General features: G+C 44.7%; 1 protein-coding gene across 8 annotated transcripts in view; it reads right to left on the bottom strand.

Annotated features, from left to right (window-relative positions):
- HNRNPM (heterogeneous nuclear ribonucleoprotein M) overlaps positions 1-13,767 on the bottom strand; it is a 40,330-nt gene that overhangs the window by 3,714 nt on the left and 22,849 nt on the right. For 2 of the 8 annotated variants that reach the window (XM_055545723.1, XM_055545742.1), the window contains 6 exons: positions 12,889-12,949; positions 10,584-10,685; positions 9,111-9,155; positions 8,576-8,653; positions 5,049-5,123; positions 1,724-1,777 (listed from right to left, as the gene is read on the bottom strand). In XM_055545723.1, coding sequence (XP_055401698.1) covers positions 1,724-1,777; positions 5,049-5,123; positions 8,576-8,653; positions 9,111-9,155; positions 10,584-10,685; positions 12,889-12,949 — 415 coding nt within the window. The remainder of the gene's footprint in view (positions 1-1,723; positions 1,778-5,048; positions 5,124-8,575; positions 8,654-9,110; positions 9,156-10,583; positions 10,686-12,888; positions 12,950-13,767) is intronic. The other 6 variants (XM_055545771.1, XM_055545781.1, XM_055545734.1 and 3 more) reach the window with 5 other exon arrangements.

The following is a 13,767-nucleotide window of genomic DNA, read 5'->3' as shown; positions in this document are numbered from 1 at the left end:
TAACAATGTCCTTCACATCACTTTGAGGGTGCTGATACTTGGGACGAGCTTTGTGAGCAAGACATCAATTCCTGAGAACTCTGCAGTCCCCCCACCACAAGACATTATAGGGGTGGGAGACAGAAGCCCCACACTCAGCTGGTCACCCAACCAGCTTACATGGAGTATAAATAGGGACAATTAGGATTGCTCACAAGCTCTATCATCCCCCAACCTGTCCTCTACAATCCCCTGCTGGTAACCAGTTTGGCTGCATGTCCTTAGCACCTCCACAGCATACAGAAGTTATTACACAGCCATGTGATCAGGAAGAGACAAAAAAAACCAAAATCAACACTAATACAGACCCTTATGTATGAATGAACACAGCCAGCCACTTCCAATGAACCTCACTCTGTCTGTCAGGGAAACCGTCACCTGACTGTGCCATGTGTAACTCTGCCAGCTTTGAAAGAAAAAGCCGATGGCACTGCAGAGAAGATTCTGGAAGTGGCCTGGGATCAGTCCCTCACTGCCATGGTTCATGGTTCAGCTGGACACTGAACCACAGCAGGTCAGCAGGGCACAGGGACCCTGTGATACCTGCAGTTTTAGAGAGGAGGGTCTGCTCCATCACCAAGGCACCTCCCACCAAGTTTTTCCACATGCAAAGCCCAAGGGTTCCTCTCATTCAAGTTTCACCACCACCACCACCACCATCACCACCACCGGCCTCTGAAAAATGAGCAGCTGAGCACCCAGCCTGCCACTACTGAATCAAGTAGCCAAGGCCAGGATGCAAATCAAGAAGAGGAGATTCTTTGATTCTCTAACTGACCAAGGCCATGACCTTGCACAAGTCATGCCACTTCTTGGTGACTCTTTTCTTCGCTGAGTAACAACATACCAAGTGGCAAAATATAAACATAATTTTAAGTATATTAAACTTTCAGAGCCAAAATATCTCAGAAACTATCAAAATGTAACAAGTCTAGAGAGGTTGGATAGCATACCCAAACGATTATCAAAAATGAGTGTGACACTTTAGATGCCAAGAGCAACAGAGAACTAGGAGGAAACAGTACCCACATGGAATTATAGAATCGGCCCACCACAGAGTAACTCCAGCAAGTGGAGTTAGCAAGGACATGCCAAGATGCTCAGAGCCATAAGAAAAAAAAACAGTAACTTTTTTTTCCCCCCTTTTCTGAAATAACTACATTTAGTTTTAGGTACCCGTCAAAAAAGGTGTACTAATGGAAGAATGTATTTCAAAATATTTATAGCATTCATCACTGGGCAGTGAGATTTCAGGTATTTACGTTCTTCATAATTTTCTGAATTTGAGTACATGTATACGGTCCATTTGTTATGATTAGGTGGTGTACGCTTTTATAATCAGGTTAAGATATTTACTTTTAGCAATTTGCAATTTTACACCACTAGAAACAAGTAAGTCCCCAAATCACATGGACATTCTGACAATGGCAAAAGCGTACACATTAACTCATTTCCTTTACAGACCAACCCTATGAGGTAGGTACCATGATAGCCCCATTTTACAGCATGAAAAACAGAGAAGTTCAGTAACTTGCCAAGTGTCACACAGCTAAGAGAAGGCAGAGCTGGTTCCCCACCCCAGGCAGTCTATTTTTGAGCCCATGCTTTCAGCACTACACTCTACTACCCCCAGTAACACAAGCCTATTCTAAACATCAAAACATCAAAACTAAGCGTTTCCTACCTCCTCCCTGCTTTGCAATGATCTCTCCTCTCTTCAGGGCATTACTTAGGATTTCTAAGGAAATCAGGAAGAAAAAAAAATTAGCCAAATTCCTCTATGGAAATAGAAATTTATTACAGATTCCAGAGCAGGACTACTAATTAAAAAAGGAAAGGGGGAGGGGTTGAGAAACACACACACAGACAAGGTCATTTCACTGGGAAGCTGCACGAGTCCTGATGACGGGTCAGATGGCAGGGCCCATGGAGCTCCAGGCCCAGGCCTGCTCGGGAGGGCCTCTGGAAAGAGGCACCCGTGAGCTGAACTCGGTAAGTCACAGCAGGAACGGGGGGCCAGCAGCCCAGTTTTCTAAAGCCGGTCCAGACCTCAGGACTTGCAGACTGAAGAGCCCACTCACCCGCCCATTTCCAGTCAACCCCTCACAGGTACTCTTCAACAAACTGCTGTAGCTACACTGAGAGCCCAAACCATAAAAACCAGCAGTAACCATGTGCAGTGCTGGAAGTTCATCCCAGTCCACAAGCCAGGCCAGGCAAGGCGGTAGCCAACTGAGCCACCAGCCCTGCGTGGAGGGAGCTACATGTGATGGCGACCAAGTGACGGACGCCACCGCAGGCGAACAAACCCCAATATGCTCAGCTGTCCAAAACAGCAATACTGCTGCTTGCTTGCTGGCGGTTCAGAAAAACCTATTTTAAGCTAGTGTTAGCGTTGCAGTTTCTTCTGGGTCTTTCATTATGTAAGAGAGACCTGTCCCCACCCTCTTGCTGGTCTTGAAGAGTGCTAAGCAACATGGACAACAGCCACAGAGCACATCTCATACTGTGACCATGACGAGGAGACTGAACCCTCGCCCTGCAGCTGTTTCAAGTGTTACAATTACCTGCTAAAGGAAGGGGGCGGGAAGGTACACCAAGCAGCAGACCTCCCACCTGCAAGCAAGACCAGGGCTTACTCTTGTATGACGCCTGGGAGCCTGCTCTGCATGCCCAGGCCTGTGGTTTAGTTTCTATAATATCACATGGATCAAACCATTCCCTGCAAAAGACTTCGCAATCGGCCCACTGCTGATTTGAAGAGAAAGACCAAATTATTTTCACAAAGGGCATTCACAGGCCTCTCTGCTCTGACTCTCAATTTCAATCTGTTCTTCCCATCCAAGGTAGACCAACACCTCCAAGCCTCTGCAACTGACTCTGTCAGCCCTCTCTGTGGGCATGGACCCTTCTACCATGCTGAAACCCAGCCCTCCAGCATGCCCTGCAGTTACTGCATCATCTTCCTGCACCCCTACCACTTCTACCAGTCAACTAGAGTGGTGCTTTTATAAATCCTAACACAGAGAAAACAAGAGCCTTTGTGTGGTGCTCACATGGTTGCCAAGAGCCCAGGAGCCAGCATCTCCACGGCTACCTCAATTAGGTCACTTCTCCGAGTTGACCTGTGGCGCTGCCCTGAGCCACTCTCAGCATTACTCCTAGGTGACAGCACACCCTTCAAGGTCAAGGATGCATCTATATCCCTGCAGTACCAAGTACAGCTGTCCATACAGAGAGGTAGAGATCTACTGCCTTGACAGGAAGGGACACCGAATGGCACACCAAAATGACCTGTCGAGTAAGCCACACAGAAATACAAGGCCAGAAACTGAATCTGAAAAACCACCCAGGCAACTCCTCTGAAAACCTGACTTCAAAATTTGCTTTGTTACAAAGACCGTTTTGCTAACTTGGGTCTGATCCTAAGAAGCAAGAGAACAAAAGCTCTTTACTGTTGCTATGGCCACTGTGGGAAGGCTCAGGACAAACAGGACGCTGTCTCAGAGAGAAGGCCCAGAGGAGCAGGAGAGACCGAGGCCAGCAGTGGCCGTTCTGTATTCAGGTCGGGAGAGGACAAGTTTCCTGGCACCACACAAGACGACCTCAGCAGGCCACCTCCTTCCTGGGCCACCACAGGACCTGGGGCAAAGCTAACAGCCTCGTCAGTGCTGAGAGGTACCCAGAGCAGCAAAGGATCAAGGCTCAAGAAGGGGAGAAAAGTGCCTGAGGGAGCAAAGTCATGTGCCATTTTGTTCTCATCTACAAATTAGTATTTGCAGTCAAACGACAATAACTTATTTTTTTAATATCCCACCATTCCAAGACACAAAAACAAAGACAGTTACGGCAACAAGAAACTTGTAACTGACCTAATCACTTACCCCAAATTCTAAAGCTCAATCTAGAATAAAGCAACAGTCATAACAAGCAAGCCAGGAAAAAAATCTTGCCTGCCAGTCAATGTCGATGCAAGAAAAGTCACTCAACTTTCCTAACCACGGTCAGGGGGGTAAATAAACCAAAGTTCAACCGGCTACTCTGAAAGAAACAGTTCTTAATAATTCCTGATTTTCATGACGTAAACACAGAAGACTGGGTTCCTGGAGATAAGCTGCAAAATGTTGAACCCTGTCTCACGGATGACAAATTTTCTAGGGCCTTCATAAATTCTAAGAATACAGCTCAGCTCACACAAACTAGACATAAAGAGCTTACAATTCTCACACCTAGCCCAAGGTGTCCCACAGAGACAGAGGCTGAGCATTCTGAGGCTAGCACCTAGAAGCCGCCTATCTGCTCAGGATGATGTGCCAGTGAAGATGGGGAAAGGGGGCATGTGTGTGGTGGCGGGGAGTTATCCACGCTCTAAATCTCTGAGAGAAACAAACTCTAGAGCCTATGAATAGCCAATCTCCTTGTTCCACGCTAATTAACAGAGGAGAATTAGGCTGACAAATTCTTAGAAACATCTAAACTCAAAACAGGGGAAACCAACTATGGAAAAGTAAAGAATATACTGCTCTGCAAACTAACCAAAACTACATTTAGATGGACCCAGTACTCAAAGTCTTCCAACATTAGGAAACTTCCTTGGTTCACCAAGAGCTCTTTCACATGCAAGAGCAAGCACACCCTCATTCAACTGGAACCCTACAGGCCACTGGACTAAGGAGACTCACACCCCCGCTGAGCCTTGACAATCTTCCCCATGACTAGAGAGCCACAACCTCACATAAATACAGCAGTCTTAACTCTGCAGCAAGAAAACACCTTATACCAATGTGAAAAAAGCAGCCATCTGAAAAGACTAAAACAATAATAGTGCTGCTGCTGCTATCAATAAAAAATTCAAGGACCAAAAGTTTGTATTAGGTCTAGAAAACATACAATTTTTTAAAAGCCTTCAGAAAAATAGCTGACTTGCCTAAGAACCTCCCAATATCAGGGTGAGCCTGCACCCCTGGAGGGTTGACCCTGCCCACATGGGGTCCATGGGGCCTTCTTACCCATTCCTCTGCCAAGGGGCTCTCCAAAGCTTCGAGACATTCTCTCAAATCCTCCACCCATGCCACGCTCCATCTCTGTGGAGAAAAACATTACCCTCGGCCTTTCCAGGAATGCCATTATGTTTTACACATTAAACCCCAAAACTATAGATACACAACAACTACCAGCAAGTCAGCACGTTTAGTTTTCTACAGGAAACCAGTATTCATCCTCTATTCCTTAAAAAAGCAAGTCACCACAAATGAATCCCTGAAAATACTCTACCTTTAGTCCACTGAGATGTAACTTCCTCTTACATCACAATCACACAGAGTGCACTGAGCACCCGCTCCCGCAGTAGCTGGCGTGGGAAGGCTGCAGGAGAGCCTGCCCAGGTTACACACAGCAGCAGCAGCAGCTACCCGCTCTGGGGCACCCCCCATGCCTGCCTGGCCCAGGGCCTTTACATGTGCTATGATTTCATGGACTCCTCACAACCAGCCTGCACACCTGCATCACCCTCCACCACTACTGGCCCCAAAGTGAGGCTCAGTGACTGAGAAACTGACTGATGTCACATGCTCCATAAGGAGGGAGGCAAAGGCTGGAACCTAAATCCAAAGCAGAAGTCCACGGTCCAGTCACCAGCACAAGAACAGAAAGACACCTGTGGACAGACAACACAACTGCTCTTCCGATAACTGGAGCAGTTTGATCTATATAATGGGGTTTGGGAACTTCATTCTTCTACACTAGCTGCAAGAATACTTATTCTTTTTTCACAACGTCTTCTAGAAACCAAGGTCTTAGGTCCTGTGCGGGGAAAGCCCTGCCACAGCTGTCACCTGTTTGAGAAACCCTTTCAGGATTCCTGTCACTCGCTACTTCTTCCCTTGTACATTCCTCTAAAGCAAGACAGAGTGTGCATCACACTGTCTCCTTTCCGTATTGAAAGGTCCTTGGAAAATCGGGTTTATTAATTTGCTCCTGAGAAACATCAGGTGTACAGGTGCTATATAATGGATGCACAATGGATCACGAAGAAAACACAAGGTGTTTTCTTGCTGCAGAGTTAAGACTGCTGTGTTTATGTGAGGTTGTGGCTCTCTAGTCATGGGGAAGATTGTCAAGGCTCAGCGGGGGTGTGAGTCTCCTTAGTCCAGTGGCCTGTAGGGTTCCAGTTGAATGAGGGTGTGCTTGCTCTTGCATGTGAATGCATAAATGGATGAAGCAAATGAATGCATTACATATTTATAAACATGGAAGCAGGCCAGCATCCTGAATTAATAAGATACAGCAGATAACAGCAGTGGACTTCAGTCACAATTTGAATCCACCCCACTGAGCCTCACAGGTTGGTGGCTTGCTATCTGGTAGAAATACATCTAATTCAAGCAAGCCTGTGTATGGTAGGCAGAACAGAAACCCCAGAGTGGTAACGGATGGGAGCTCTGCCGTGCACCTTTAATCCTTATCATAAGCCCATGAAGAAGGCAACATCCCCCAACAAAGAAGCCATATGCAGGCATTAACGTGTTGGCAAAGGCCTCAGAACTTATCTTCCCAAACACAGGGAGCACTATACAAACTCCAAGGTACTCTCCCCAACACAAAAAGGAGAGCAAGAGTCAGAGAAAGAAGTTTCACTGTCAAATACTGCATCAAACCAATCACTGCTTGATATGTGATGACCTTCCCATTTAAAAATGTTTGTATGTATCCTAAGATTTGACCCTCACTGGCTGGTTGACTGGCCCTGAGAATCTGATCTCTAACAGTCTAATGTTGTCAGCACCCGTGACCATAATGGGATGGCATCATGATCATCAACTAAACATTAAGAGTTAAATCTGACACATCTTTATTAACTTCTCCAGTGACTGAAACCTTCCTTGGACCCAGTGCCCAAGGGCTCTGAGGCCAATTCAACCCAAATCTCAAAACAGCTCCAATGCAGGAAACCTCCAACTCTCTGCTGCAGAGGATGGAGGAGGACGACTCCGAGTCTGGATTTGGGAACATCCAAGAACACAAGAACAACAACACATCCTCCACTATGGCTCTTCAAGACACTCAGCACTTGGAACCTTGAATCACCAGGCTCACAAGCGTAACTGCTGAATTCCATTGGCCAGGTTCCCCAAGACTTAGTCCCCATGGCTCAGTATAGGCCCACCCTCATTTCCATCAACTTCTAAATCATATCACTCCACTCCTCAGAGCAACAACCCAAATCTCCTTTTTAATGGTTCATCTGCTCTGAGCAAATACTTCATCAAGCCAGACTTCTCCAATTCTTACTTTTTAATAAAAATCCCATGCATACATGAGCTAAAGACAAGCCTGAAAGTACACTGGAAACACAAACCTCTGTTCCTTCATTTCTTATTATTCTTCCTAAATCTTTTTATCATCATCTAGAACAAGGTACTCCATGAAGAAGAAGGGCAGCTTATTCAACAGGAATCTGTCTTTCCAGTTTGATAGTTACTATCTATCCTAGTAAGGTTCTTACTTGTTCTATACAGTCTTCACATGGTATGTTACACAGACCAGCAAAAAAACATTTAAACCAAAATCCTTACATGTATAATAACTGAGTTACTTTGCTGTATAGCAGAAATTAACAAAACATTGTAAATCAACTATACTTCAATTTTAAAAGTTAAAACACACACACACACACACACACACACACACACAAAACCCCCAGCCCCAAATTCTTAATAACTTCTCATTCCACAAAAGTTTGTAAAACAGCAGCATTCCCACAGCTGTGGGTCACAGAGGATTTCAGAAAGACTCTCAAAAGCAGCAAGATCTTCATGGCCCTCTATAGCCCTATTTGGGGGAAGGATAGGGTGGGAGGGAGTGGTGTCTATGTTGGAGACAATTCTAAAAGGCAGGATCTCAGATTAAGAGCCAAGCTCTGGAGTCAGACAGCCTGGGTCCACATTCCATCATTACTAGCCATGTGACCTTAGGCAAGTCACTCTGGGCCTCAATTTCCAATGAAATGGGGATAACAGTACCTACACATCATATGGTTCTTACAAGAACTAAATGAAATAACAGTGTTATCATTATACTTGACATAACTATGTCTCAGTTATTAAGATGGGAGGCCTGTAAGATTTAAACAGTAGTACACCAAATTTCACATGATATAAATACAAAATTAAACAAATGCTGCATCCACTCCCAATTTGCAGACATCAGAGCAGATGATCAAGCCTCACCCAGTCCAGCACTCTAGGGGAGACAAGTGCTGGAGGCCACAGGAATGCTTTAAAGTTTTTAAAGTTTTATTGGACAATTACCGGGAAGATCTGAAACAGAAAACCTCAAGAGTTTAGTAACTAAGAGAATGAACACTTGCCTACCATTAAATCTAGATTCTGGAATACAAACTATTTAAGGCAATTCAAAGTTATCAGATTCAGCACAAAAGTGGGAGGGGGCAATCACTTATTAAAAATCGGTCTGCTACCTAAAGGTCACCTAGAGCCAACAGACAGGAAAGGGTAGGTAGGCACACAGAGCTTACCGTTTATTCTGCCCATGTTCATCCCAGATCCAAATCGACCCATGTTTTCCATACCACCACCAAAGGGTCCTTCCATGCCTGAAAGAGACATATTTACATTTTAGCAGCAGCCTAACAAGACTCAAAGTGAACAGGAATAGAAAACGTTTTCACAAGTTTCACCTAGGGCATGTGCTGCCAGAAACTTACCAAGTCTTAAGGGCTTTGGGAGAAAAAAGGCTAGAGCCCTTACTTAAAAATCACTATCTTCAAAAGGCTGAACTGATCCAATCCAGTCAATGAACAGACAAGCAAAGAGACCCAGAGAGATGGAGTGACTTGCCCAAGGTCACAGAGCTAGTCAGTGAGAAAGCCAGAACCAAAGCCAAGTCGCCCAATAGAAGGATCAATGGGTAAAAGTAATCTCTAGACTTAAACTGTTTGGAAACCCAAGTGAAAATTTCATGCAGGGCTTAAGAGAAAAGGAATAGGGAAGAAAAGAGGGGAAACCATACCTAAAAGTAGTTACATTCATACTTCATTTGAGTTGTCTTACCTCCCATTTTATTTATTCCAAATCCTATGCCTTCCATTCCCATTCCTTAAAAAGAAAAAGTCAATGCAAACTAAAATTATGTCAAAGCCGTAATGTTTGAACTTAAAAAGCACAAGAAATTCCAAACAGCAAAAAATATCCCTGACTCCAAATATAGTTTAATTGTCAAGGGGGAAAAAAAAATGGGGTAGGGGCTCTTCCATTTCAACTGACAAACTAGCACATCCCAAGAAAGCAACTTATGCCTTTAACTAATCATCATGTGACTCAAAATTTGATAGTGTTCACACAGTTTCACTAAATGACCAAGTTAGACATGAAATGTTAAGTTTTAGGAAGAGACTAGGGCACATTCACTTTTTAGAAGCTTACTTCAGGGAACAGAAGTAGATTTTAAAATCTCCTTTAAAGGTAAAATTCTCTAAAGAGCAGTTCCTAAAAACACTGAGGCTTCCCTCTCCTCAACCCCAGACTCTCCTCTGAGGTGTCAGGTCAGGGGATGTGGTGTTCAGATCAGTAAAGCCACCTGAAACACTTTCTTCAGCCCCAGAGCTTAGTCTGGGAGGGAGACAAAGGAAAAGCAGAACTGACGGTAGCAGGGTTGAGGGTATCCATCTTGCAATTCAAAGAACTGCAAGCAAGACGTAAGTCTGAGGCCATAAAAACGTAGTATGTTTAAATGATATGAATGCCTCATTGCATGAAAACACCAAAAAGTGAAGTTTAAAGTTCATTCTACATGTCAAAGCTTTAATCGTTAGCTATTGCTTTTCTTCTTAAACAGGCCTAGGAGAGCTATGTAGTCATGCGACGAGGCCCTCCATGTCTTTCTGCATCCGACAATACCCCTGCCTCAAGAAGCCCTGTAAACAACAGGGGACAGCCCACAGGTGTCTGGGTGATAGACAGTGGCAGTGAGGTGGTCCCAAGATCAGGAATTTCTGTCACTAACTGATAGTGTGACCTTGAGCAAGACCATCTCTCTGGCTTGCCTCCTCTTATCCAAAGGCTTAACTGAGTATCTCAGCTCAGAAGGACTTGTGAGGATAAAATGCAAAGCATGATAGCTTTAGAAAGAAGTATTCACTTGGTAGAAATGCAAAATACTGCCTTAATCAAAACGTTAGTTAGTCGCTCAGTCGTGTCTGACTTCTTGTGACCCTCCAGGCTCCTCTGTCCATGGAATTCTTTAGGCAAGAATACTGGAGTGGGTTGCCATTTCCTTCTCCAGGAATCCTCCCGACCCAGGGATCGAACCCATGCCTCCTGCACTGCAGGTGGATTCTTTACCGTCTGAGTCACCAGGGAAGCCCAATTAAAATGAATCAAAGATAAATAAGGAAGGAATTAATTTTGTCCCAATATGAGCCTCATTCCACTTGAACTACTCAATGTCCAATTAACCCAAAAATTATTAAGATAACTTGAACTTCCTCAGAAATCCCCAGTCAAGAGGCACACTGTACTTCTCACCTGCAGGTCCCAGGTTGCCCATTCCAATGCCTTTATTCAAATGGTTGGCATCAATAGGCTGCCCTCCTGGTCCTAACCCCATGCCAATACCACCAAGTCCATCTGAAAGGAAATGAGAAAGTCAGAGTATTGATTCTACTTCCTTAGGAAGCCCTGACCCTAAAAGTTAAAAAGACCCTTTGTTTACTGTGGAGTAGCTGTCACACTCGACCCGCCGCCCATCTGCACCACCAAATCCAGGGCCTAATCCATGATTCAACACTGATGCATTTGGGAGCTCTCCCTTTAAAGGCATAAGCTCTCCTAAAACAACAGGGACTAGAATGTGTGATCTAGATAAAACGAGCACAACTAAAAATCAGTTCACATGAGAACTACAGAGAAGATCTGTGAACAACAACCCACACAGTGACAAGTTGTGAGCACCTACTTGTTTCCCTGAATAGTGAAATGAGAAATGTTTAATCAGAAAAGGCAACTGGAGACCTCACAAAGAAAGCAGCACAAATACGCCCAACCCTCATCTCTCAACCTGGTGACCCAAAGGACTTTTCTCCGGAAAAACAATGTGATAAACCAGCCAATTAACACATTGGGCTTAGGCTATTCTCTGACTCTGCTGCAGGTGGTTTGAGTAATGAAGCTAGTGTATCCAAGGAACCCATCTAGTACCCAGAAAGCTTCCTGAGCCAAGGACTCCACCCTACCCACAGAATACAGGCCGATCTCAAAACAGCCAATGAGGCCTGAGAGTGTATGATACTTGCAATGCTCTGGGTGATCATGGCTTGGAGGCTAAGACCAGGTGAGATTTTTAAAAATAGGAACAAAGTTCACTTAAAAAAAAAAAAATTGACAAAACAACAAAAAAACAGTTCTTCAATTTTTAATCTGATGAACACCATGTTCTGAAACCGCACATAAACAGCAGCAAGAGCTCACCAAAGTTACTTACTCCCCAAAGCACTGAAGTCAACCTGAGATTTTCTGGGGAAACCAAAAGCCACAGATAATGGGCTCCCTGGAGCCCAGGGTGCCAGTCTGGCTGCCAAGCAAGCCCTCACCTCCTCTTCTAGGCACAAAATCAACAAGAGCCAGCACCCTGTTCCTGGTAATTACTGTAAGAAACCACACAGATTATGACAAGGAAATGGGGTCCATCTCTAAATAATGCTAACTTTCAACAGATAACCCATCTTATATTCGTGAAACCATGGACTTCCCCTCAAAAATCTGTCTCTACTATGCCTCTATAATCCTAAACTGCAAACAAGAATTAGTATGCTAGTCTAGGCTCCCATTCAATTCAACCTCTGATGGCTAAGCATTAGGCATGAGCCACTGCTCCAGACAGGAGGCGGCCCTGGCCGGCCCTCCAAACACCTCAACCCCACAGCCTCATGTGAGGAAAAGTCCTCTCTCACAGACACCAGCTGGTCTGGCCCTATCACAAGCCCCAGTCTGCCTCCCACAGGCCAGCCCTGCCTGTACTGCTGACACACAGCCCCTCAGGCCACCACAAACCTCCCCTCCACTGCTCCCTGTGCTCAGGCTCCCTGCCCTTCTGTGGGCCCGCCCGGATGACTTCACTATTACCCGCTCTTCCCACCTATGCCTTCCCTGCCCCAGGATGGACTTTCACCTGGATGTCACAAATAACCCTATATAAAAATTCTGACTGTTATACCATAAACTTCACCCTTTCTCCAGGCCCTGGCAATCACAATCCACCTGTCTTATGAACTCACCTATTCTAGACATTTCCAATAGACAGAATCAAAGTTCATCCATACTGTAGCATGTTACCAGTACTTCGTTTCTCTTTTACAGCTGACTAATAGTCCACCGTATAGATTTACCATGTTTTATTTACCCATTCATCAGCTGAAACCATACAGTCGTGAACATCTGTGTACAGGTTTCTGTGTGGGTACAAGGTTTCAGCTCTCTTGTAGTGTACACCTAAGAGTGGGACTGCTAAGCCATATTGTAATAACCAATCTCTTCTGAACCCAAGCGCAAACTGGCTTTCATTTTTTTTGCAGTTTGTTTCTTCCCAGCTACACCTTCTGTGTCCTGGGCAGCCTGCCTCACCGCAATGTGATCCTAACAACCCTTCCTATATTGTCTCTCTGCTTATTTTTCACCCCCAAAAAATTTATAAGGAAAAGAATCTTTTTGAATGTTTTGCTCAAGAACAGTCTAGATAACTGCAGACTGACAGCCCAAGTTCAAAGGTAATTGTAATTTTCTGGTTAGAATATGTTAAATTCAAAATCGTAGCCATAATAATTGAGGCACTTACGGGGAAGTTGTTGTGGACGCTCAGGAGGGAAAAAATCTCCCTTTGGTAAGGCCCTCTCATCCTGAAAGAGAAAGTGAGTAATCAGTATTCCCTGCAGCACTGCCAGCATCAGCAAAGCTGGAAACAATTCTTATCAACAGAGGACAGATCAGAGACATGATGATACACCCATGCCACGGAAGAACATGCCAAGTATAAATAAAAGAATATGGGGGAAAAAAAAGAATATGGGCGAGTTGCGATCTTTCATGTAAAGGGGGAAAGATAAAAAATAAACGTTCACATCACTGTGGCGGAAGAATGGGACCTGGACACAAAGTAAGAGAAAGACTCTCACATTCAACTTTTCATGTGTTCTGACTTTGGAATCACATGCAAGTGAAAGTCGCTCAGTTGTGTCCAACTCTTGGTGACCCCATGGACTGTCCATGGAATTCTCTAGGCCAGAATACAAGTGGGCAGCCTTTCCCTTCTCCAGGGGGTCTTCCCAAGCCAGGGATGGAACCCAAGTCTCCCGCATTGCAGGTGGATTCTTTACCAGCTGAGCCACAAGGGAAGCCCAAGAACACTGGAGTGGGTAGCCTATCCCCTCTCCAGCAGATCTTCCCAACCCAGGAATTGAACCAGGGTCTCCTGCATTGCAGGTGGATTCTTTACCAATTGATTTATCAGGTGAATCATGTGAAGCAATTATCTATTCAAAAAGCTAAACTGAACGCTTAAAGGAACAAAACAAATCCTTATAGTTTCTTCTGTTTTCTTCCTGACCTTCAGTCCTAACTAGATGACCCTCAGCACGTTCCAGTCATGCCTGTATTAATCATTAATACTGTTATCTTTGGCATCTTTGGCACAGCCACAGCTGGGCTAATGTTTATA

Source organism: Bubalus kerabau, chromosome 1 (assembly GCF_029407905.1).
Source record: "Bubalus kerabau isolate K-KA32 ecotype Philippines breed swamp buffalo chromosome 1, PCC_UOA_SB_1v2, whole genome shotgun sequence".
In the NCBI taxonomy this organism is placed as follows: Eukaryota; Metazoa; Chordata; class Mammalia; order Artiodactyla; family Bovidae; genus Bubalus; species Bubalus kerabau.
The sequence above is the reverse complement of the archived record's forward strand: the minus strand, read 5'-3'. Positions and strand labels throughout refer to the sequence as shown.